The sequence below is a fragment of the Centruroides sculpturatus genome, unplaced genomic scaffold (genome assembly GCF_000671375.1).
Source record: "Centruroides sculpturatus isolate CEXI.00-Female unplaced genomic scaffold, Cexi_2.0 scaffold31, whole genome shotgun sequence".
In the NCBI taxonomy this organism is placed as follows: domain Eukaryota; kingdom Metazoa; phylum Arthropoda; class Arachnida; order Scorpiones; family Buthidae; genus Centruroides; species Centruroides sculpturatus.
In genome coordinates this window covers 1,405,858-1,431,578 of record NW_019384496.1, presented here as the reverse complement: position 1 = coordinate 1,431,578, position 25,721 = coordinate 1,405,858, and the positions used below count along the sequence as shown (strand labels likewise).

General features: G+C 32.1%; 1 protein-coding gene across 1 annotated transcript in view; it reads left to right on the top strand.

Annotated features, from left to right (window-relative positions):
- The window catches only part of LOC111621926 (calpain-D-like), an 83,742-nt gene that overhangs the window by 27,417 nt on the left and 30,604 nt on the right, over positions 1-25,721 (top strand). The window contains exons 6-10 of the mRNA XM_023364177.1: positions 3,869-3,938; positions 4,397-4,522; positions 7,975-8,127; positions 15,994-16,158; positions 19,005-19,192. Of these exons, the coding sequence (XP_023219945.1) occupies positions 3,869-3,938; positions 4,397-4,522; positions 7,975-8,127; positions 15,994-16,158; positions 19,005-19,192 (702 nt within the window). The remainder of the gene's footprint in view (positions 1-3,868; positions 3,939-4,396; positions 4,523-7,974; positions 8,128-15,993; positions 16,159-19,004; positions 19,193-25,721) is intronic.

Below are 25,721 nucleotides of genomic sequence, written 5' to 3'. Positions count from 1 at the left end.
TTTAATAGTTAATTATTTAATGGGATTAGTTATTTAGTTAAAATGAAGTTCTAAATTCATTTCAAAAGATATGAATTTAAAATAGACGAATATGTAACTATAACCTCTAAAATATTACTGTATATTGAGATTTATTTATTTTTAATGAATCAATTCCCAAAACCACCTACATTATTACTTTTTCTTCTTTCTTTTAATTTCCATTATTCTATTTAACTATACATAATAATACTCTTCAAAAGTGAAATTTTTTTAGATTTCTTCTTCTTTAGGCCACTGGATAACTCTCCCTGCTATTTGCATTATATTCTTACAGAATGCAACAAATTCTCCATGGGCATGGCCCTGTTTAATGCCAAATCTGTCAGCAGCATTTTGAAGATTCTTAGTTGCCAATCAATCATAATGACAATAATGTGGAATCTTCACTTTTCATTGATGGCTTTCTTTTAGTAGGCTCCAAAAAACTCACCTGCATCAAATGCTGAAACAAACATAAAATTTCTTAAAATGACATCACGTAAACAAAATATTTTAGGCAAAATTATATATATTTTTTAAAGTTTCAAAAAAACCAAATTTTTGAAAACTAAACACTTCTACCCTTTGTGAAAATAATTACAGTAAAAATTTTACAAACTAAACAGATAATTATAATTTTAGCACTTTTACATATGTCAACTAATGAACGACTCAAATGAAAATGAGATTTAAAATCTTCCATAGAATGTAAAGGAACTATCTCTTCTATATATCCTATTATTTTGGCTTTCTTTCTCTTTATATTTTCTTGCATAACTGCTACATTTATATGTAGAAACAATTCGTCATTGTCATTGTCTTCATGTTTCATTTTCCTTTTGTACAAAATTATGCATTGTCACTAAAAATATTGCAAAATACTGTAACAGCAGAAGAAATACTACACTTCTCTTCCACCCTGCTGAGAATGGAATTATGAGAACTAAGCACTTGATACTCGAAGTTGGAACATCATTGACGACATCAAACTGTTGGTTTTAACACTCAACACTCGTGTTGAAAATTGGAATGGCTCATTAGTCTACTGCAATGACGAAAAAGTAAACTAAATACAGTGATACCTCGACTTATGCTACCCCGACTTACGCGAACCCAGAGTTACACGATTTTCAAATCTCGTCGATTAGTCTTTTGTTTGAGCACCATGCAACTCTTGATTACTCATTCTTTCCACACTATTGTTCAACTTACATGTTCGGACGTGTCGCGCGGAATCGACGCATAGCTACAATTTATTTTGTGTTATTTATTTCTGTGTTTGTTATATCTACGAAGACTCGAGAGAATGTATGTGGTGATTTCTTACAACCGCAAACGAATCAAAAGACGAGATAAGATTAACGAGAACATTTATTAGCTTACATACATCCCACTTGGATTTTACACACATTGAGAAATTATACCCCGACTTACGCGGTTATCGCTCGGTCCCACCTATCGCATAAGTTCGGGGTATTACTGTAATTAAAACTAACTAATAATAATCTAAATGTTAATATATGAAAACATTTTACTGCTAGAGGGCGAAAGTTAGGGCTAGAAGAATAGTTGGGAGAGTACAAAGGGGTGCCCCAATCCTTTGTTTGATGAAGTCCATTGAAAAAAAATTAGATGACCAGGTTACAGAACAACTTCAATCTTGACCAAAATGGGGACATCATCATCTCATGAAAGTGCCTCCAAAATTCAAGAATGTCTTACTCTGTATTTAATTTTCTCAGTTTCTCTAGTTGTGAAGATCTCTTGCCAAATAGTCCTCACCTTACCAACACACATCAAAAAACCATCATCTCCTTTTCATTCCTGTTCAAAGTTAGTCAAAAAGTGCTTTCTTGTGGTATATGTACTATGCACAGAACCTGTCAGACTGGTCATATGGTCCTTTTGAACAAAGGAGGGCACTACCCCAACATTGGAGTAGATCCCCTTCAGTAAAGAAGAATGACAACTCTAAAATGGTAGAAGGAAACAGAACAAAAAGTACAGGAAAAGGGGGAGAAAACACAAACTATGGCATGCTTCCACAACATTTATGGCATGAGCTGGCTGCTGGTCTTTATAGCCTGAAACTGGGTACCATGTGTATCAATGTGAAGCAAACTTAATCGTCTGCATATTTCTCACCTCTACCAGTCCTGCTATTTGTGCATAGACACATTCCTTCATGTCTATGTGCATTCCTTCATGCTGTTGCAATTTCACATTTGAGGAGTGTAATAATAATAATAATAATAATAATATATTGAATACATGTCACATTGTTAAGAAATTCCTGAATACAGACACACACACTGACACACTTATTTTATTTTAGTTTTGTTTTGATTGCTATGCCTTGACTCTGGTTCGGCATAGTATACTGCCACCGGTGTGAACCGAGTATAACTCACAAAACCCAACATAATAATAATAATAATAATAATAACAANGTATTCTGTATTGAACAAAACGGTTATACGGCCCGCACTTGTCATTCTTTCAGTTATCTGGCCCGCTGTGAAAAAACTTTGGTGACCCTGCTCTAGAGGAAAGTTCCTTCAGTTCCTTTGAAATAAGAGCTAGAGTGCGATGTCTCTCTCAATCTCTCTCTATCTGCGAGACATATGACTTCCGTCACGTGGCGGAAGCATGGACAGCTATTTCTAATAATTCTGTTGGATGGAATTTTATATATAAGGTGAAAAGTCACCTTCAAACACACTCTTATTCGTGCTAAGGCACTCTTTCCTTGCTTTAACCAATACTCTTGTCTGTCTCCTAGTATTCTACTTTGGCTCGTTTCCAAAAACTCTAAACTCTTTACGATGAACATGTAAAAATAATAGGTAATATAATTATATTATGTAAACTCTGTTTTTTTGTATAAATTTGTTAGGTTAGGATTTGAAAGTGTCCTCCTTTGTATTAATATCGAAACTAAACATTTTGTTTTTTTCTTGTCAGAGTTTTACTTTGAATTTCCATGTAATGTGTATATACGATAACTATAGTTTTGTTTAAATAAATATAGAGCTATATTCCTAATTATCGTTTAATTGATTAATGCCTAACTCTATCGACAACTCACAGTTAAATTAAATCTTTCTAAAATTTCCGTTGATTCGAATACATCTTTTTCCACTCTTAAGTTAAGATAAATTTGCGAGTTAGAATAAGTTTAATCGCATCAGGACAGACAAAAAAGGATTTCACAGATCTTTCTTCATTTCATTTCCATCCTGTATGCGGAACGGGGGGAGTCCTAGAGTCCTTGTATCTCACAGTAGCTACACTAATAGCTATAAATATTAATATATATTATTATAGCTATACGTAGCTATAATAAAGAAAATGGGAAGAAATAGCTCCTTGTTTTTTTCCTATTCCTGTTATAATAAATTAAAAACATGAACTTTAAAAAATGTTAACACTATATTTGTTATACTAAGTTTAATGTAAATTGCATTGATTTAAAGATAAGTGAGAATAAAAGAATATTTGAATATAAACAGATACTAAAGAAAGTGAAACTGATAGATAAATACAACTGGAATATATGTATAATAAATAATAAACATTTTTATTTCTTCAGCATTTGTTCTGTATTGCGAACTAATATTTTTAGTTCTTAATAAAGGATCATCTTCACATTCAACTTATAATTTAGATAAATAAATTGTAATTAATATTTTAATTATATGATTTATTAAAAATTTTATTTAATTAATAAATGAGCATAATTTTTTTTAAATATTTGAATCTGTTTCATACATTCTCTTGTTTAATTATGTAACCTGATATAAATTGACTTCTATAGTTTATTATTTTATACTTTTATTATGTTTAGCATCAACAACTGAAGAAGAAATTGACAAAGATTTTATCTGGGCTCAACTTCTCAGCATGTATTCAGCAAAGTAATGTCACATTTTTAAAATTTTACAAAATTTGAAAATAATGCAATTCTTTGATGATATATAACGTTAATATTCAATCTTTTTTTAGTAAAATTCAAATTTATTTTGTTAGTTTCTCACAAAATTAATTAGTTCATAAATGAATGTTCAAATGTTTTTGAAAAAATTTACTGTAAAATTTCTCTGTTAGGTAAATGTTTTACTATATCATTAGGTATACAAAAAATGACTTATGTGTATTGTCAGATGATTATCAATAGTAAAATGATAATAGATTAAATCATTTTCAATCTATGGATTTTCAATAATGAATAATTAAACATTAACATTAAAAACTACACTTTCAAAATAAAAACTAAAAACTTTAAAAATATTAAAATTTTTAGTTTGTTGTTTTATTGTAAAATAAACTTTTAAATAATATTGAGAATATGCATTTTAATCAATTTAATTAATAGGTTTTTATTTGGTGCAACTTCTGGAGGAGGAAGTAACTCACAATTAAATGAACAGTATTATAAAATTGGATTAATTCCTCGCCATGCCTATTCTGTATTACACATATTTCATGACGATAATTTAAGGTAAGAATTTATTAATTAATTAGAAAATACAGTAAATTTGTTATCTCTATTATTACAAATTTAAATGAAAAATATTACTTGTTTATCATTAAAATTAAAACTGAATTGACATTATTATAATAAATAACACTGACTATAAAGGTAAAGATGTAGAAGAGAGCTTAGGGTTAAAATTAAAACTGGAGCATTCATTGGGGAAAATTTGGCAAGTGGATAGAAAAGAAAGGGGAGGCATATAGAACAAGTGTATATAAGAATTACACAAGATTAATGTATATACACCTTACAATTCTAAAGACTCATATAGATAAAAATAATAGCTTTAATAGCTTGATAACAAAAGCAATTAAACCATTTTTGGATTTTTCAATCCAAAAATGGTTTAATTGCTTTTGTTATCAAGCTATCAAAGCTATTGTTTTATTATACTATTATAGCTATTATCAATCAATCAATCAATCAACATTTATTTGCTATGGCTTTCGCCTTTACAAAGGGGGTTACAAAATTGTGCAACATTAACAGATACAAACATAATTATACATAATTTCAAAAATATTAAAACTTAGTTAATAATGTTATGTTAACATGTTTNGATAAAGAATCAAACACTTTGTAAAAGCAAACATATCCAAAGTGCTATAATTCAACAAAAACAGCTCTCTCAAAAACTCACCAACACTGACGAACGTCGGAAGCGCCCCCATAGCTATTATACTATTATCAAAGCCTTAGATAGAAAAAAATGAAAAATTGAAGGGAGCAACAAAGCATAGAGTTGAGAAAAGAGAGTTTCAAATGTTATTTGTGTTATGTAATTTTTTTCATCTGTAATTCAATATATCTTTCAGGGTTTAAGCTGTTGCTAGTTTTTTGCTAAAATGCTACAAGAATTTAGATTTAGCAACAACTTTCTTGGTATATTTTGCAAAAAAAAGTAATGTTTTTTGAAGTGGTTAAAGCATCATCCCACCACATAAAAACTGACATTTTTAAGATTTTTAGTGATGGAACGATATTAAAATTTCTCCCAATTCTGATTCTTTTGAACACTAGTTCATTTTAGTTCAGAAAAATTAACAATTTACATTACGAGCACAATACATTTATTAATTAATAAACATCAAGCTTAAGAATGGAAAGTGATTGGGAAATCTAGAATTGATCTTTCGAAAGAAACCTGAAAATTCTCCATTTATATGTAGATATGCATGCTTTTATTGTGTAGTAGAAAATAAATTTGTAATCATATTGCAGATAAAGTTAATATTGCAACACTACTCCCAAACAAATTACAGTTAATTCTCTTTTACTCAAAAAGAAAAAACTGTCTCATCATGTCATCTAAGGTTTCATATTTGAAAACTGTTTCATTGGCCAATGTGATGACCAGGTGAGAGGGAAGGTAATGAGAAAATGCACTTCTTTTTTAATGCTTCTCACAATTAGCATGCCTCATAAATGTTGTAATTCTATTGTATTTAACACTAAATGAGGTTTGCAAATGATGCAACAAGTAGAATGAATATCATCATCATAATGAGTTAACCAAGTTTTGAATTCATTCACTCAAGCCAGGTTTTCCTAAATGTAAAATTGCATGTACTCATAGAAGAATCAAATGAATGTCTAGACTGATTCATCTTGAAAAATCAATTTTTAAAACTCAAAACAGCAGTAAATTTAGCATGAACAATTAATTATTTTTATTTAAAATCACGTGAAACCCATTCAAAAATTTAATGTATTACAGCATCATTTGTAAATCACAATAAAAACTTTGTTAATTATAATGGGAAAAACATTTTTATATAAGCTGACTCTAATTTAGCTTGAACAACACCTTAAATACTTTTTCAGCAACACTTTAATATCTACAAAAGAATGTTTTCAACTTCTTTTGACAGGTCTGTGTCAGGTTTAACGAAAAGATTTGAACTGTCTAAGATTTGAACTGTCTTAAACAGTGTAAATCTTCTTGTTAAACTTGATGCAGACCTGTGAAAAGGGTCGAAAACATTTGTTTAAACAAATTAGAGCTGCTGAAAAAATATTTAAGGTATATCTTTACTTATAATTATAAAAGCTGTTTAGGCTTTTAAGTAAAGATAATAATATTAAAAATAATCTTAATTTTATATTTTAATTTCAATTAAAATATAATTGGGCTGCAATTTGAAAATTGTAGACCTATAAATTTCCACTATCATCTGTCCGTCCGTCTTTCCTTAATCTTGAGAACGAAGTTAGGTAGATGAAAGACAAGACCAGATATGGAAACCATAGGGGTAGGAGGCCCCGATTAACTATATAAGAATTTCTGATACAAACTGGAAGTCATGTTATTTCAATTGAAAAATTTTCCCTGAAAGGTGTAAGATGACCTGCATGACTCCATTGCTAATGGAAAAGTATAATGTACAGGGGAAGCCACTACTAATTTTAGGTAGAGAGCAAATATTTTAAATTAAGTAAATTAAAAATATGATTAAATTTGCAGCCCAGCATTGTGATATTATCACAAAAAATAATTGCTTGTTTTGTTTTATTTAAACTGTTTTGTTAAACACTTAAATATTTTTGTTGACCGCTGGCCTCGATTAAAATTGCCAGCCAAAATGATCTAATACCGGTTGGGTGGCAACCTAATGTCATCCTATATCTCCTAAAATGGAAAGTTAGTAAAGTGCAATCTCTCATCTCTCTGACTACACGAAAGAAAAGCCCATCTTGATAGACACCACCTCATGTATTGGGCATCATGTATTCTCTGCTTTGTAGGCATGAAAGTTTTCAATAAACAAATATTTAATTGTTAATATTGTAATTTTAAAAACACAATTTCTGATGGAGTGGGATTTATTTTAAAGATTTGCTGCTGTCAGGTGTAAGGATATGTTATTGGCTAAAGTTTATGATAGTCATAAATGACCTCTCAGATTACCCTCATATATCAATAATTATTGAATTTATTCTTTCACACCCAGTGCACACTGTTGAGCTGTTGAGTGTGAAAGGTTTTGGTGATATGACATTAACAAAACTCCAATTGTAAACTGTCTTGATGTAAAAAATGTCAACAACTTATTAATCATCTCTATAAATGGTCCCCCAAGATGGGAATTTGATTTTCATTCAGCATTCATTGCCTGGTGTGAATCAAAACAAAGAAGAATTGTTCAATAATGTATGATACTTGTAACATTAGATTTATAGTTATCTTGGTAATACAGTACACTGTAATAATGTACAGTACAGTATCCATGAGAGTAAACAAATGTTTAAACAATAATGTATTGTATGTTCTGGGCAGCCTCATGGATGAGAAATGTTAGCTAGTTTATAAAATTTTGCTACAATTTTTTTAGTAAAATTAGCTAAAATGCTACAAAAAATTTTTTTCTTGCTTAAACCCTTTTTATTAATTATTTATCACTTTATGAATTTTATAGATTGTTATGTTTAAGAAATCCTTGGGCTAATTATGTTTGGAAAGGAAACTGGTCAACTCACTCAAGACTGTGGACTTCTAAGTTAAGGAAAAAATTAATGCCTTCGGATAGTGATGAAAGCAGTTTTTGGATATCATTTGAAGATGTATTGAAGTCAGTAGTTATTAGAATAGTATTTTTTTTATATAGCTATTTTACTTATTGATCTCTATAAGGAGGTATATCAATTCACCCCAACATTTGCTTTTTTTATTATTTATCATCATTATTTCATCAATTTCCATAAGTGTATTGGGAATTTTCTTCTTTTCTTCAGTATGATATTTAGAGAAATTTTTATCAATGAGACATCCCTCTGTTAAGTAAATAATTGATATATATATATAATATATGAAGTAAAAAAATATCTTGATAAATAACAAAATACAGTAATATTAAGTTCTTTTAAAGTATTTGGCCACCTTTCAGCACTTTCAGCAAATGATAAAATTCTCTAAGGTTTCCACATCCATATTAGAATTCTCCTCATTTGTGTAATTAATTAAAACAAATACTCACTTAGATTTTTTTTTTCATTATTAAAGTTTTGTTATTTTTACCCATTTGAATTTCAAATATTCTTTCAAACTTCAAAAAGCTCTTTTGAAAAATTTTATTTTAATTTTTTTAAAACTATAATAAACTTGTTAAAAACATTAAAATTTATTTTTCAATTCTGATTCCCAGTTTGTTAGAATATAGAGATCACACACTTTAGGGTTATTTTGAATCTCACACAACCAAAAAATGTATCTGAATACCTTTTTCAACTTGAAGATAATTGTTAAAGGCAATTGAAAACATTCATTTTCCTCCATCAGTTTGTGTTTCATGATTTGCATTTTAGTTGTGTAAGTGAGATTCATAATTATCCAGTATATAGTGCATTTATTACTTAGGGTTATTATTTTGAGTTCATTGGGTTAACTGAACTTCTCTTTTATTCATTTCTTAATCAGCTTATCCTCTCTTCCTTCTCCCTCCTTCCAGGTAGTATTGATGTTCCCTAATTTACAAGGATGTTTCATTTACAAAACTTTTTCCCACCTTTAGTTTATTTTAATCCCTTTATTATTATTTCATCTATTATTAGTTTTTGAAGTATATATACTTTCTTTAAAACTTCTAATATACATGTCTTCATAATTTAGGATTTTTACAATAATTTTTATCTATTTTACAATTGCTTATAGTAAAGTGTAAAACAAACTATTTCATGTAACATAATCTCTTGTTTGTATGTAAAGCTGTATAAACAAGAGTAATTTTTGCATTGAACTTTCTATAAATTTTTGATTTGTTGTTTCTAACTCAACAATAATAGTATACGATTTAAATTTACTGGTTTGATAAATAAGTAGAAATTTTAAAATTTGTAGATTTACTTCTATTTCTAATGCTAGATTCTAAATACAGTATTATTGTATTTTAATGCAAACATATACAAAATTAATCTGGCAAGTAAATTGTTATGTAAATAACAGAAATGTATGAAATAATATAATGAAAAAATTTTTAAATTTTTTTGCAATTTTTTTTTCTATTCACTGATTGCATTTGCCAATGTTTTGAGATTGGATTATCACTATTGAGAAAAATGGGTCTGGTAGAAAAGCAAAAATTTGTAGTATCTGAGAAGTACCGAAATAATCCCGATCTTAATGTGGGGTAAGAGTGTCTGAGGATCTTACAATATAACACACCTCAAGGTCAATAGATGGATGAAACAATTTATAACAGTCAATATACATGTACATACATCAATCAACAGCTGATATTGGTTCAATAATTATCAGTCATGCAGTGATTAATAATGCCTGAATGATAACATCTACTCACTCACTAACTAATTACAAATCCGATGGTTAATTTTTACAATTATTTTACAGGGAGAGTATAAATTATTGATCTGATTGCGTACATAACCATGCAATAATCCATATCACATAACAAAAGGGCTGATGAGCACGTGTCAGTAAATGTCACTAACCACCAAAAATACAGTAGTAAGGGACTCTAACCCATAAAGATTCCTCTTCTCTAAACAGAGATTTCGCTCCTCATATTGTCATCATGCTGATGCAAATGGATTTTCTCCACTGTTTCCCTAATCTTCTATAGTTCATCAGTGGCATATATGGCGACCTTTACCTTCTTTCTTATCTTTATCCTCCTCCTTGGTCAGGTCAAGGTGCTCCAGAACATGCAGGTAACAAAAAGATAGCCCCTCTTGTGGGGTCCTTCCCTTTTATATTTCCTGCTGTCCGGAACTTCCACCTCCTATCACTTCATCCCTTGAACAGCCAACCATCAGTCAACCAACAATACCCACCCAAAAGGTGGCGTGTGAAGTTCATGTGTGGAACTGCTGAACTTCTTCAATGAACAGTGCTTTTAGATATTTTTAATTCACTTTCAAACAAAATTTGACAAAATGATTTACCTTGTGATGCAAAGTGCACAATTTGATTATCATCCCTTTGAGATGTGATTGTTTTTTCTGATCAATGTTTAGAAGGTATTGGTGATGATTTTCCCAAAATTTTATAAATTCCAGGAGTAGATCTGTTCATTAAAACAGCAATTTCCTTGACACGACAGCCTTCTGCTTTTAATTTCCATATTCTTGCAATTTCTTCCATACTAAACTCTCTTCCATGTGGAATTTTGTAAAGTTTTTGATTCAATATTCAAATTATCACTTAATGACAAAGTTAAAGTGTTACTTCACGTTATTTATTATTATTTTCATAATTTTAAGTTTCTTATGCTTGAAATTTTACAATTCTGTTTTATTATCTATACTTTTGGGACAGCCAAAAATATACTTTTGTTGTTAAATTACTAATATAATGATCTTCAATTTTAAAATTATCAAAAATCAGTGTAAAGTAATTTGGATATACAAATGAAATCATCCTCATTTCTCTTAAATTCCTAACAATTCTGGAAGGTGGTAAAATGTTGATTATCTATACTTTTGGGATGCACTGTACAACCTATTAGAACATAAAACTGATGTTAAGGTTAACAATAAGTCATACAACTAAAAGAATGCCAACTTACAAATAAATGAAGACTTCCAATCTGAATTTATTGAAGTAATGATAATAATTTAACACAAATTGTAAATAAGATTTTTTTTACCAGAGTTGATGGATATACTGGCCCTTGTGCTGCCAATAGCTGTAATACTACTATTCTGGTTAAATAAATATTGCTGCCACTTTGAGCACTTCGATTGCACGTAGTCGGAAGTTTGGTTGAGTCAGCTGTAAACATTGGAAATTCTTTTAATATATGAAAATTTCTCGTTTTTAACTCATATATTTCTTTTGTCTTTTTTAAAGGACTGCTTATAAATACTATTTTAATCCAGTTTTGAACATTATTTATTTGTAAATGTCGTTAATATTTATATTTCTATTAACTGTCACTTTCACAATTTTAGTCTTTAAATTGATTAGACAGTTTGTTTTTTCTTACACTTTGTGTTCATTTTAAAATATTTTTGGGAGTTTTCATTAAGGGTAAGAAAATGTAGTCAAAAAAGTTTATAGTTAGGCCTGTATATACATTATTTATATGGGATGCCTTCGGGATTCCCGAGAACTCTGAATCAGGAAGGAAAAGGGACTGATGAGAATTATATACATTAAATTATGGAAATGTATAGAAATGTTAAACCATGTGTTAAGACAAGATAGATTTAAAGTATTACAAAGAAGGAGATTTAGGGTGGCTTTGGAGTTTATCAAGATTAAGCCCGTATTTTTTATTTATTTATTAATATTAGGTGAATTATTGTAGTTTGCAGTGAGATAGGAGCTATGATATATGTTATTCACAATTTATAGTGTGTTTATTAATGAGATAGAGAGAAATTAAAGTTTAGCCATTAGCCAAAAAAGTTAGGAACAGGTTCGTGGTGTTGTGTGCACTTATAATCATGAAATGTTCCTTGAGCCTTTGTAAAAACTTGTTTTGTTTCTTTGTGGATTATTTTTATTATTATTATTATTGATCACACATCCATATTTGCTATAATGATCTGTCCATGGTGATTGATTATTTTTTTAGCTGGATTGCTGTTTCAAATCTCTTACTCTAGTCTTCAGTTGCTTTCCTGTTTCACCTATGTAAATTGTTGGTTTATTGCACCTACATTTTAGCTCATATACAAAACACCTACTTTGTCTAGTTTTTCTTTATTTTTAATTTTATTGATATTATTATTATTTTTGATTTTTTTTTAGTTTGGCTGCTAGTACACCTTATTTTTTCAAAACATTTCTATATTTTTTGTATGTACCTTTATTATAAGGGAATGGTGTATATATATTGTCATCTTTTTTATTTTTAACATAACCAATCACCACGGATAGATCATTGTAGCAAATATGGATGTGTGATCAATAATAATAATATCTTTTTCTTTGTGGATTAATTTTTATAAGTTTTTATGAAGGTTCAAGGAACATTTTACGATTATAAGTGCACACAACACCATTAACTTAAATAATGGGATGGAGATAGATGATGTGTGGGCAGAAGTGGTAAGGGCAAAATAGCACATAAACAGACAAAAAGGCTGTTAGAATGATGTCTCGAGGGTAAGACATCAATATAGTGGAGTGCTGTATGTTTTAGCAAAAGAGGTTAGTTTGTTATAATACAAATTACAGCATTCAAATGATTTATAATAATTTTGTAACATCTGTATGTTTCCCTATTGTAGATATGTATTACCTGAAGAGGGGTGCAAGTGAAACAAATTTTGCACCCGAAATGCATTGTAATGTAATAAAGGCTAACAGTTGTAATCCTTAGTAGTTTTGTCTTTGATAAAATGTGGTTATAACTAAAAAACGATGGTTATCTACTGTATTAACCCTTGAAGTTTTTTAATTTGTTAAGAGATTAATTTTTTTTAAATATATATATATATATGGTGTGGTCTTTTTATATATTTGTTATTTATACAATCTAAATATTTATTACTGTAATTTCATTTGGATAAACTGTGAGCTGTCTTGTTTAAAAGTTAATTTAAAAGCAGTATGGATTTTTTAATGGGATAGGTTTATATCAATTTTTAAACTGTAATTATAAATTTGTCAAGCAACTTTTCCTTTTATCTATTAATAATAATAATAATACAGTTGAATAGAAACACATACATCACACTACAGAAGGCCACTCACTACATTGAATATATGTCATATTATTAGGAAATTCCTGAATACAGACACACACATTGACACACTTATTTCATTTTTGTTTTGTTTGGTTGCTATGCCTTGACTCTGGTATGGCATAGTTCACAGCAATCAATGTCAACTGAGTATAACTTACTAACCCAACATAATATTTTGTACTGTGTGTCATTCTCAGATTGTGTTCGGTTATCAAATCTCATAGACCCACCTGTGAGACTAGTACAAAATCTTATACAGTTTGGAGAAATTTTCTGACAATATGACAAGTTGCCAGAATGGTAGCTTTTTGTAAAGATCTATCAAAATTTGAGTGGATGTCTTGTGGCTACACGCCTGTTTTTCTTTTATTAATATTGTTATTATTATTATTATTAGTCCGTATAGTTTTAGTTTAATTTAAATTCTAGAACTTTCCTTCCTTCCGATTTTCTTTGTTCCTTTGTCTCGGATTTCCAAGAACTTGCCTCACCCCTAACCCATCAGGGGGTAGCCTTAGAACAAAAAGACGAAAACGGGGCTGGGAAGAGAGGAAAACAAAGGGTTTTTAGGCATTCTTAGGCCGGATTCGGAGAGCGAGAGACGTGTGGCAGAAGGCTCTGGAACAAAAAGTTGGGGGAGCGCTGCAGAAGGAGGCCGTAAGAAGCGGATTGAGAGAAGAATCTGGTCGACGATTATAAGACAACTCCGAAACGGACCGAAACGGTTCTAAAAGGAAGAACAGCTGAGAACGAAGCCGAGACGAGGAACTGTGGAGAACCAACAGGAAAATTGGGTACCCTCTGTCCTTTAATTCTTCTTATTTCCCCTTTCTATCTTTTCTATCCCTTAGTTTAATTTAGTTTTAAGTTAGTTTAAGTTTACGCGCGCAACTAATTTTGTCGGGAGGTAGTTATCGGAAAAGTAACTACCGGTATATTGATATATCTGATCGCTCGGGATTTTGGAACATTTGTAGATAACAGCGGGAATCCGAACTTATTCTGTATATATATTAATGTTAGCGCGAAATTAAACTCGTTTAATTGGTAAAACGTGTCTGTGTTTTCCTGTCCGCGCTATACATCTTCACAGTCTATTATTATCTTCACACTTTTATGTAACAAATGTGGGTTAACTCCTGTGACAAAGAGAACTATTGGTATGGTATGAACTTTATTCATTTTCTGTAGGTGTTTTACTTCTTGAGAGAGTTCTGTACATTTACTTATTTTTTCTGTATAGCTATCGATAATTTGTAGATTATATGTATTTAGTATAGCAATGTCAACAATATAGGTAGTTTTGTGCACTCTGTCAATGAGGATAATATAGGGTCTATTTTGATGGATTGTTTTATCTGTTCTAATTGTTCTGTCAAAATATAGTTTGTATGTTATATTCTCAAGGATAGTTTGTGGAATATACTTATAATATGGTGTTTTTTGTGGTGTCTAGTGAATATTTTTTTGCTAGGTACTGGTGAATTATTTTAACTACTTGTTTATGTCTGTATAAACAGCCTGTTTTTGCCAAGTTTTTAATCTGCCTGTGATATGTTGTATAGTTTCTTGTGCAGCATGACATTTTCTGCATGTGTCACCCATGGTATCTTTGATTATGTGTTTTCTGTAAGCCCTTGTACTAATGACTTGGTCCTGTATTGCAATCATAAAGCCTTCTGTTTCCCTTGTGGTGTTCAGAGTGAGAGGTACACGATCCCGCAAGCGAAATGGTACAAAAAAAAGAATCTTAACACAAAGTATTATTTTTCTCACTGAACAGGTTTGTTTATTGGATCCCAACTTTACAATTTTCAGAATTTTATACATATACAGGCGCTCAATGGTACACCTCAAAAAAAACAGTTATCTTGCACCCACGTGACAATCTGACGAGGACTGTAATTACTTACACTAACTTACGCTAACTTACACTAACTTATAACTAAAAATGGAAGAATAGAGGATATAGAGATAGACAAGGAAAGAAGTAGAAATACTCTGGTTTCTTGCTATGAGCCCTTGGTTGGAGAACACTTTGGACTAAGAGGCCTTCCCTCGATGATCTCTCTCTGCACTTTTTTGGTCTTAGGTCACTTCTTACTTGTAGACCTTTCGCCTACAGTCTTTTTCTTCGGATTGAGTCGTCTTCCCCAGAGGATCTCTCTCTGTACTTTCCCGTCTTCGATCACCTCTCACTTGTAGACTTTTCATCTACAGTCCTCCTTTTCTTTTTTTTCTTCAGATCGCTTCGTCTCAGATCACTTCTTACTTGTAGGAGCACCTATGTTACCTCCTACCTACTCGAGATCTCCACTCCATCTCCTACCCTTTCTCTCTGTTTTGCTTCCGGGCCTCACTCCCTTTTCCTTTGTTCTTTATTTCTACAAAGAGGGTAATCCTCCCAAGGGCAAAAGGGGTTTAGAGAAAAGAAAGTTCTAGAAGGATTTAGACAAAGAAAGAGGAAACTCTAAAACTAATACATTATAAAATATAGGGAATATATCATATCATGGCTGACGGCCACACCCTAAAGAGATTCCCATTTCTCAGTCAGTGGTTTGATGCTGCCTTACCCCTTACTTACATGTGGCTGTGCAAGATCAGATGTTTACTGTATGGTGGGTTATACAAAGCTATTTTTCCATTCTTGCAATTTTATGTGGGGTTACACTGGTATAAGTTATATGCTGTCATAGGTTATCCACATAAAATTACAATAATTAGCTTTTTCATATACATATATATTAAATATTTCTAAATAATTGAAAAATATGTTTTAGGTATTTTCATTCTATAAATGTATGCAAAATAAGATCAAATTGGCATGAAACTCAGTTTGAAGGCACTTATCCATGTTTTGCTGATCACAGAAATCTCACAGCAGTTAAAATATACATCTCAGAAATAACAGAATTGGAATTAATGCTTTATCAAAATGATCAAAGGTTAATCTTTTTATACTGTTTCATATCAGGATAAATTAAATAATTTATTTAGTCAGAAATAATTTTAAACCAAAATTATTGTATTGATTAAGTAAAATTTAATAAAAACGTTCTAGAATTAATAGATATTATCATCAACCTTGGTAATGTTCATAGTATTATTATGTTGATTGGAAAATAATGTTGGATTTTTTTTAACAACAACAAATTGACTTTTGATCTTCCATTTTTTTAAAAACTAATCTCCTATATACAGGGTGTCCGAGAAAGATCTTTATCATTCTAAACATGAATAATAAAAATACTAACAGGTAAAATGAAATGCAATTTGCTGCAAAAGAATGAAGACATCTAAGAGTTTTTTCTGGTATCAATTGCCTGAGATAGATGGATTAATTGGTCGTGGAGGACCCATATCTTGGCCTCTGTGATCGCCTGACATAACTCCACTGGATTTCTTTTTTGGGGTTATGTTAAAGGCAGGGTTTATCAAATACCTGTTTCTAATATATCTGTTGTGGTGATACACCAGTTATTCTTTTTATATTTGTATTTTGTATTAAGCCTAAGATTAAGTTTCCTCAATCTTTTGTCTAACACTTTCTCAAACTTTCTAACGGTCCTTATTCCCTGCTGGTGGTAAAACATTTCTGAGAAATACAATGAAAAACAAGGGTGTGGAAGTAGGCCCCGAGGCAAGTGAGAGAAAGGGTGAGAGGACTTTGGAGCTAGCATTGGGAGAAGACAGACGAAGAGAGGAGATCCTGGTCGCCAGAACAAAGGAGGACGGTGTGATTCGGCGACAGATAGAGCGAGACATAAAGGAAAGGAAGGAAAATCATGAAAGTTTTCTTTTCATAGACGTCAGTGAAATCTGAGGAAAGGAAGGAAAATCACGAAAGTTTTCTTTTCATCGACATTAGTGAACTCTGAAGAAAGGAAGGAAGGAAACACGGGTACCCCACCAGCAGTCTTCTCTTGTCTTTTTTTTTGTTCTTAATCTTAATATTTTTCTTTCATTCTACTTCTTTATTTAGTATATAAGTTAGATTAAGTTAGGTTAAGATAGGTTAAGTAAGGTTTTACATTGTCGCGAAGTACTGTTGCACTCTCTCTAATTCAGATATATGTTACACGAATTGTATATATTGGAGTTGGGATCACTGAGAATCTTGTATAATTGCACGAAACGACAATAAAACTTTTATTGTAGACCAATTTCTTTGTGTTGTTCGTCCACGTGCTCTCCACACTGTTTTAAAGGAAAGGATACAATTAGCAATCCTCACTGTTACACTGCAAAAGTTAAAAAACATTTGGAGGGAAATCGAGCAGACTCGCCATTGTTCATGCTACTGTACTAATGGAGCTTGTGTATTGTATGTGAATTGTATCCTTTCCTTAAAAACAGATATATATATAGAAACAGGTGTTTGATATAAACCCTGTCTTTAACATAACCCCAAAAAATAAATCCAGTGGAGTTATGTCAGGCAATCACAGAGGCCAAGATATGGGTCCTCCACGACCAATTAATCCATCTATCTCAGGCAATTGATACCAGAAAAAACTCTTAGATGTCTTCATTCTTTTGCAGCAAACTGCATTTCATTTCACCTGTTAGTATTTTTATTATTCATGTTTAGAATGATAAAGATCTTTCTCAGACACCCTGTATATTGGTTTTGGTCTTCCATTACTGTCTTCCTTTGAGGGGAAAAACTCTTCTAATGCCTCTTATACCTCATTCTCTTTCGTAAATGTTTTGCCATTAAGAAACTTTTGGACAAATAATAATAGGAAGATTTTAAGTTAGGAGAATATGGTGGATGGCATAGTACTTCCCATTACAATTTACTCAATTTCTCTTATGTCCTCAAAGATGAACAAAGCATAGTGTTATTTATTGTATTGGAAAACAATACTGTAAGAATGGTGTTGGCTCTGGAATACCTCTCATCTCACTGGGGATGGCAGTTAATTAATCATTGAAAGTTAATAAGTATGCAAATACCTCAACTTTCTCAGACTATCGTCAAGATCTCCTGAACCAGTTAGGATAAAATGTCTTGCATCCTAACTTGCAACTAGACTTTTCCAAATGGAAAGGTATATTAAAGCCATGGCCTGTTATAGTTAAAGGATTATTAAATAATATTGGACTGTCCTCTGGTTATATGTATTTTTTAAGTGAAAGTTTGTTCCTCCTGGACTGTGATCAACAACTGAGAGACATATTGGTTAAAAGATATTCATTATTTGAATGAAAGAGATTGGGACATTGAAATTTTTCTTAATGGAATGTGGACTCCAGTGTCATATTTATTGTCTAATTTGAGTTACAAAATAGTCATTTGCTGCACAATTTAGATAAAAAAAATAATATTGAAAACCTATTTAATCATTTAAGTTTGTCTTGTATGATGTTGAGTGTTCTTTCTGTGGAATGACAGTGATGGATATGAGAAAATACCTTCTTGATTCTTATAATATTCTTTTGGATATCAGAGTTGCTACACTAACATCTGATTTTTGTTATCAAATTTTATTCAGTGACAGTTCTGCAATGTTAACATTATATAAATTATATACATTTTTTGTTCATGTATCAAATTGAAAGTAACAATGATATTTACCCCTTTTGTAATAACATCCATTAATAAAGATTGATTGATTGATAATTTTATTTGATATATGTTTCAGCAATGTGATAATTAACTACAGATGCAATATTGAATTGTGTATATCTGACTTTTTAGAATTATATTATATTATATTTCAAGTACATTATATACCTGAGATTTTATTAAAATATTATAAATAATAAATTTAATACTATTCCCTAGGAATGTAGAAAATTCAAAGAGATCTTATCTAGATCTTTATATCACTGTGTTTCATACATCATCAGGACATATTGGATTATTCAAGGAATGCAGCAGCCATCAAATCAGAAGTTTTGTTGGTTGTAATATCATGTTAGAAATGGGAGAATATGTTGTCATTTGCTTTGCTTTCAATCATTGGAATACAAGTAAGTGTATATTTTGTACTTATTTATAAAAAATAAATTTTATGTAGAAAATTTATTTATTTAACTTTACAAATTTACAACTTTAGCCATTCATTAATTGAAAAAAATCTTGTTAGGTTAAAAGATTGAATAAAACTATAGAATTAATAAGAAAAATTTTTATATATATAATAAAAAAAAAATCAATTTTCCATCAGATTTCTTTAAATTGCTACTAATTAACATCTTTTTGTTAGAAACTATTTCTCAATGGGTTTGACTTTTAGTATTTACTTTATTTACAGAATAAAAATAGTCTTTCATTTGCAGGAAAAATATATTATGGCAATTAGTTTCTGTAATTATTTTAAATTTTATTTTATGAAAATGTTAATTATATTTCCATATTACATGAATCTGTATAAGTTATATAAGTTACAAAATGTCTGGATATAAATGCTTAGCCTAAACTTACAATCAAAAGTGCAAAATTAGCAATAAAAATCCATTTATCCTAAAATTTTGTTCAAATTTTTGCAGACAAAAATTCTTCACAGAGTGGCAGTTGAGAAACACAAATGTTAAGATTCTTTTGAACATCCTGTATTATTTATAACATTAATTTATCATCAAAATTCATAGATCTTTGATATTACTAAAAATGTTGTAGAGTATGACACATCAAAATTTTGTTATTTTGATAAACGACTTCCAACCACTTAACACTGCGTTGAATAATAACAATCCACGAAAAACCTTTTTTTATTTTTTATTATAACCTTTTGTTATTTTGCCGAGTATAAAAAGGTGGATGTAATATTAATATTATACTCATAATTTAGCATTAATAACCAAAGTGTGTTTGTGGCTTCATTTGTTGTCTTTCTTTCTCGACAGATGGTAGTACTTCATAACACATTGTCATATTTATTATTGTTACATTGTTATTAGTAATATTCCTATATTATTAATATTAATAATGTTATTAATTTTATTATTATAACATCTAAAGTCAGATTGTTATGTAGTACAGTGGTACCTCAAGATACGAAATTAATCCGTTCCGATACTGAGATCGTATTATGAAAATGTCGTAAGGTGGATCATCTTTTCCCATATGATTACATGTAAAACCAAATAATTCGTTCCAACGCGAAAAACATTCTCAAATTAAAGCCAAGTAATACGTTAAAAAAAATAACTGTAATAAGAAAAACAAATGAAAAATGCGAACTAATGTAACGTCGTATGGTGAGTTTTTGTTTGTATCATGGAGCAAAAATATGTTGGAATTTCATGTCGTATCCTGAAAATTTCGTATGCTGGGGCGTTCATAACCTGAGGTACCACTGTAGTACCATCTGATCATCATTTGGCATTTCCATTTTCACTTTCCCAGTTCTGTTATATATAATAGAGGTAAAGTGTGGCAATTGGTCAAAAAAATGACTCCTAAGATTTTTATTTTTGGACTTCAGACCTTGAAATGTTGAGAAATGCAAAAAAACTGTTTTTTTTCTGTATGTATGAATGTTAGAGCATGCGTGTGTGTGACATGATTTGAAGCTTAACTCCTGTATTTTTGTTAAAAATTTCTGAAATTTTGCAAGGACATGTGTGTATTAGGGGGATTGATGCTAGTAAATTTTAGTGGTAAAGATCAAGGTCGGGGGGAGATAAAGGGGAGTCATGTGTAGTGCTAGGCACTTGTATTGTTTTATATTTTTATTTTTTTTATTTTTATATGTATGCGTTGTCACGCCTTTGTTCGGGTTATCGTGTTCTTTGTTTGTTCGGTTCAAAAATTTTGTATCGCGCGCCACCTTATGGTGGATTTTGTAAGTGCCATGATTGGCCCCTTTGGTGACCACGTGGAGGCGAAGGGAGGAGCTTGGAGAAAAGGATAAAAGGGGTGACCAGTGACGAGAGCGGAGAGTTGGTTTTGGTTATGGACTGGCTCCTGTGTGGAGGCTGGACTGCGGAAGGACACGGATGAAGGTAGTTGGAAACCGAGCCTGCGACGGACAGAGAAGCAGTAAGTTAGAACGGAGTGAATAGTAAGTGAAGCAATCGGTTTACATCGGACTCGGCGGACTTTAGGGAGTTGTCTGATTTAGGTCAGATAATTGGACACCGTCAACCTGTTGTTCACAACCCATTATTTCGATCCGAGGAGAGAATTTCTTTTAGTTGCCACGTGGTCGCAACTCCATTCGAACATCATCTACTTACAAGGGGGACGACTAGATATGTGAATTATTGCGGTGCGGATCTGCAGTGTAATTCATCTGTAAGATTTTCGTGAGCGATTGATAACGGGGCTTATGAATATTGGATTAGATTGTAATATCGGGAATAACGGAGTTTACGTGAGTCTGATGCTAAAAAGGGAAATTAATTCATGTCTATTGTATGGTATTAGTTATATAAAAAGTTCTTTTATCCCAATTCGTTGTAAAGTCCTCACTTTCTTACTCACATCACGTTCTGGATCACCTTGGTGATCCTTAGGAACTACACATGTCATATCGTGAGTAGGATTGGATTTAATGACAATTTTCCTTGTTATTGGCATTTACAATTTTTTATAAAACCAATCCCTACCCTCAAAATTAAGTTTTTATACCATAACAGATGGCACCACCAAACATTGCCAGGAAAGTTTAGTAACTCATTGCTGGATTTTTTAAAGAAATGGTTTATTTTTGCAAATAGCCCACTGTTAGACAAATTTGCATACCAAAAGTTATCAAATTACAGCATTTCCTGTTAGATATATTGATGTAAAAATGAGGACATTGATGTATATGTTCAGTATTTTCAATCTGTATAAGAATGATGATGATTTTGTTCATATTCTGCAGGAACATGGCATATTACATTCCTAATATATATATATATTTTTTCAAAAAAGTTATAAAATGTAGTTATGTTAAGCATGTTAAAAAGTAAGTTGAATTGTGAGAAATCAATTTTTAGCTGCATTTTTGTCAGACAAACATATAAACCTTACCTTTGATCTGTGCATGTATTTTAATAAAAAATATATAAAAAAGACTAAAATATCTCCACTTTTTCCATGTCCAATCACCAGGAACAAGAGTCTTCCACAGCAGAGACAATATTTCTTTAGAGGCTATGCCTCTACAAAAACATACAAAACAGTCTAAAAGTTTTCTGGTGACAGTTCCAGAACAATTAGTAATACAATATTTCTTTTGTAAAAAAGGGCTGACGAATTTACTGTTGTTGCTGAAGACTGTTCCTGGTGATTGCAGATGGTGAAAGTGAAGACATTTCAGTCTCTTTTATGTATTTTTTTAATATTTTTTATTAAAGTGTAAATTTGTCAGCCCTTTTTTACAATTAGGTTTATATGCTTGAGGAATTGTTGTCATTTAAGTTTTGCCTGCAATTTTTAAATGGGAATTGTTTTTCTAAGTGAAGTAGCATTCCTTTAGTCATTCAAGTAGAATAAGTAATGTTCTACTGTAACAAAATTAACAAAAAGTGCTTAACCAAACAAATTTTCTAAAATCTTAGTTACTGGTCTGCAATTTGAAAAAATTGCTGACCTATAAATTGAATTTCCACTGTTGTCTATCCTTCCTTAATCTTGAAAACGGTGTTAGATAGGTGAAAAGTCAAGACCGGATATAGAAAGGCTAGGGACAGGAGACCCCAATTAACTAAAAACAAACTTCTGGTTTGTAAAGTAGTAACCTTTTAGCAGAGTGGGGACAAAAGAGGCGCGACCTTGTCAGTTGGACCCACGTGCGGTCGGGTAATACCACTTGTAAAGTATTGACTTGTAAACAATGGAAGCGCCGGCTTTGTTAATTGGACCCACCTGCAGTCAGACGGTAATGGTAAGCAAACGAACATAAACAAGTGGCGGATGTTTGTGTAAGCTTCACTCTCGTCGATGACGGCGGACCCGAGTGTAAGCTGTTCGGGCATAAAAAAAGGGTTGTGATTGGTCGGAAGTTCCCGTTCCAAAATCCCTTAAATTGCGGGGCGAACGAGAGTCAAGGAGAGAAGGGCAAGAGACTGATACACGGTTGTCTCAGGCACTTGGGAAGCCCGCTGAGCGTAAAGAGTGTTCTCCTCTGTTGATCTTCTCAGAGACGGGTTAGTGCTGAGACCGGACCGACCGTGCAGTTGAGCCGACTCCACAATCTGATTGAGGTCTCTCCAAAGATTATTAGTTCCCAGACGCCAACCTGGCACGTGAATTCACCACGCATGGTCATCTTGTACATATACTATGTTTTCTAATTTGTACTTTCTACTACTGTAAATAAACTGTAAATATATTCAATTTGAGTGTGGAGGTGTGCTTTCCAACGAACCTGATTCATTACAACAAGTCGTGAAACACAATAAAACGACCCAGCGAGACGGAGTTGGGAAGGAACGGCAATAAGATCTTCACTTGGTTTGAACCAGAACTTGTTATTTCAATTCAAAACTTTCACCTGAAAGGAGTTAGATAGATGACCAACACGAAAAGGATGTACTGTACAGGAGCAAGACACTACTAATTTGAGGTGGCAAGTATATATTTTAAATTAAAGTTAAAGTGCTCGAAAATTAGCAAGTCTAAAAGAGACCAATATGATTAAAAATTGCAGCCTAGCATTGTGATGATGTCACAATAAATAATTGCTCATTTTCAAATAAAATTTGATTAAAAATTTTTGAACAACATGCTTTCTTGACTGATGTGAAATGGTGCAATACTTTTTTTATTTTTATTATAGAAGAGGCTGTCTTTCGACTTAGCCTTAGAGGAAGGAAGAGGTGGGGGGATGAGAGGCAGGGGGGATGGTAGGTGGGGGTGGGAGAGAGAGAGTGAAAGGAAGAGTAAATGTGATCACAAGATTGCCTTGTATCGGCAATTAATAGGTCACAAAAATACAATGGCTACAGATTGCCAATTTGGCGGAGGAGAACAGGAATAAAGTAATATTACAATTTTCAATTTATAAATTTACATGTATACAATTTGGCGAGACAGTTATATACAAAATAATAGTATAGTAATTACAAAATAATATAATTATATACAAAATATATAATTTGGGAAGTACAGATTAATGCCTCTTGTTAGAGGAGTTTGTTTGAAAGATGTTACAGCTGTTTATAAAGTTGATCAGGAGATGGAATGCTTCTTTATTAGCACACAGGTAATCAAGCTTTGGGGGCCAGTTTTGACCTTTGTTGATGCTGTGGCTGAACAGTTTATATCGTTCCGAGTCCAGGTTGGGGCAGTCCAGGAGGTAATGGAGGGAGTCCCCTTTAGAAGTATTGTCACAATCACAGTTTTCTTTATCTCGTTTACCAAAACGAGTGAGATAGGCTGGGAAATTCCCATGCCCTGTTATGCATTGGGTGATACCGTATGTCGGGAAAAAATGGTGGAGCTGTTGGCGGTCTTTGACGGAGGGAAGGAACCTATAGGTGATCCTACCTGTATTAGAGTTTGTCCAGTCCTTTTGCCATTCATTCATGATTTTATCATGAATGAGGCTTTTTACGAGGGTGATGGGTATCTTTTTGAAGGATGGAGTGACATTTAAAGTTGTAACTTCTTTCGCTAAGGCATCTGCCCTCTCGTTACCGGCTATGCCACTGTGGCCCGGGATCCAGTTGAAACTAATGTTTCTTTTCTTGTGTAGGTTGTTGGCTAGGTAGCAGACCCTGATACCTGTTGCCGTCTGTTTAGTTGTTCCGTTGAGGACACTCAGCACATATCTGCTGTCTGTAAAGAAGTCGATGTTACCCTGGTATATCCTGAGATGTTTGGTGATGGTAATAAGTGCTTGTTGCATAGCCCATAGCTCTGCCTGGTTGTTTGAACAATGATTACCGAGTTTGTGGTATTCTTCTTTACTGGTTGTGTTATTTACAGTGTCCCAGATGGTGAAAGCCGCCCCCGTACCTTTGTCATTCTTGGCACCGTCTGTATACACATGCCAATTGACATGGTTTGTGGTGGTGGTATTGGAGAGGAGATTAATCGAGATGGTGTCTTTGGTAGCAGGGTGGTGGTTATATTCAATACTGGAAAATTGGTTATCTAATCCGTAAGCCTGAGTCATATGGATTATGTCTTGACAGCTGTGATGGAAGTCGTCCTGGGTGTTGGTTTGAGCACTGATTGTCTCATTGTTGTTTAGATCTTCATTTTGAATGTTCCATATCCAGCTAATGTACTTAATCTTTAAATGGATAGGAACGAGGTTAGCCATAACTAAGAGGGCATCTGTCGGGGCCGTCCTGTAAGCCCTACAGATCCGGATTGCAGAGTCTCTTTGCACAGACAGCAGTTTCCTTTTTATGCGTGTTAAATTTGCTTTATCCCCCCAAATTTGGGCGGCATAGAGGAGAGCCGGCTCGATGGCGCCTTTATATATGAGTCGACAGTTTTTGGGGCTTAGTCCCCAGGTATTACGCGCGATGTGATGGAGTTGGTTAGCTCTTTGCCTGATTTTTTTACAGATATTGTCGATGTGGCCTTTCCAACTTAGAGTGGGATCTAAGGTGA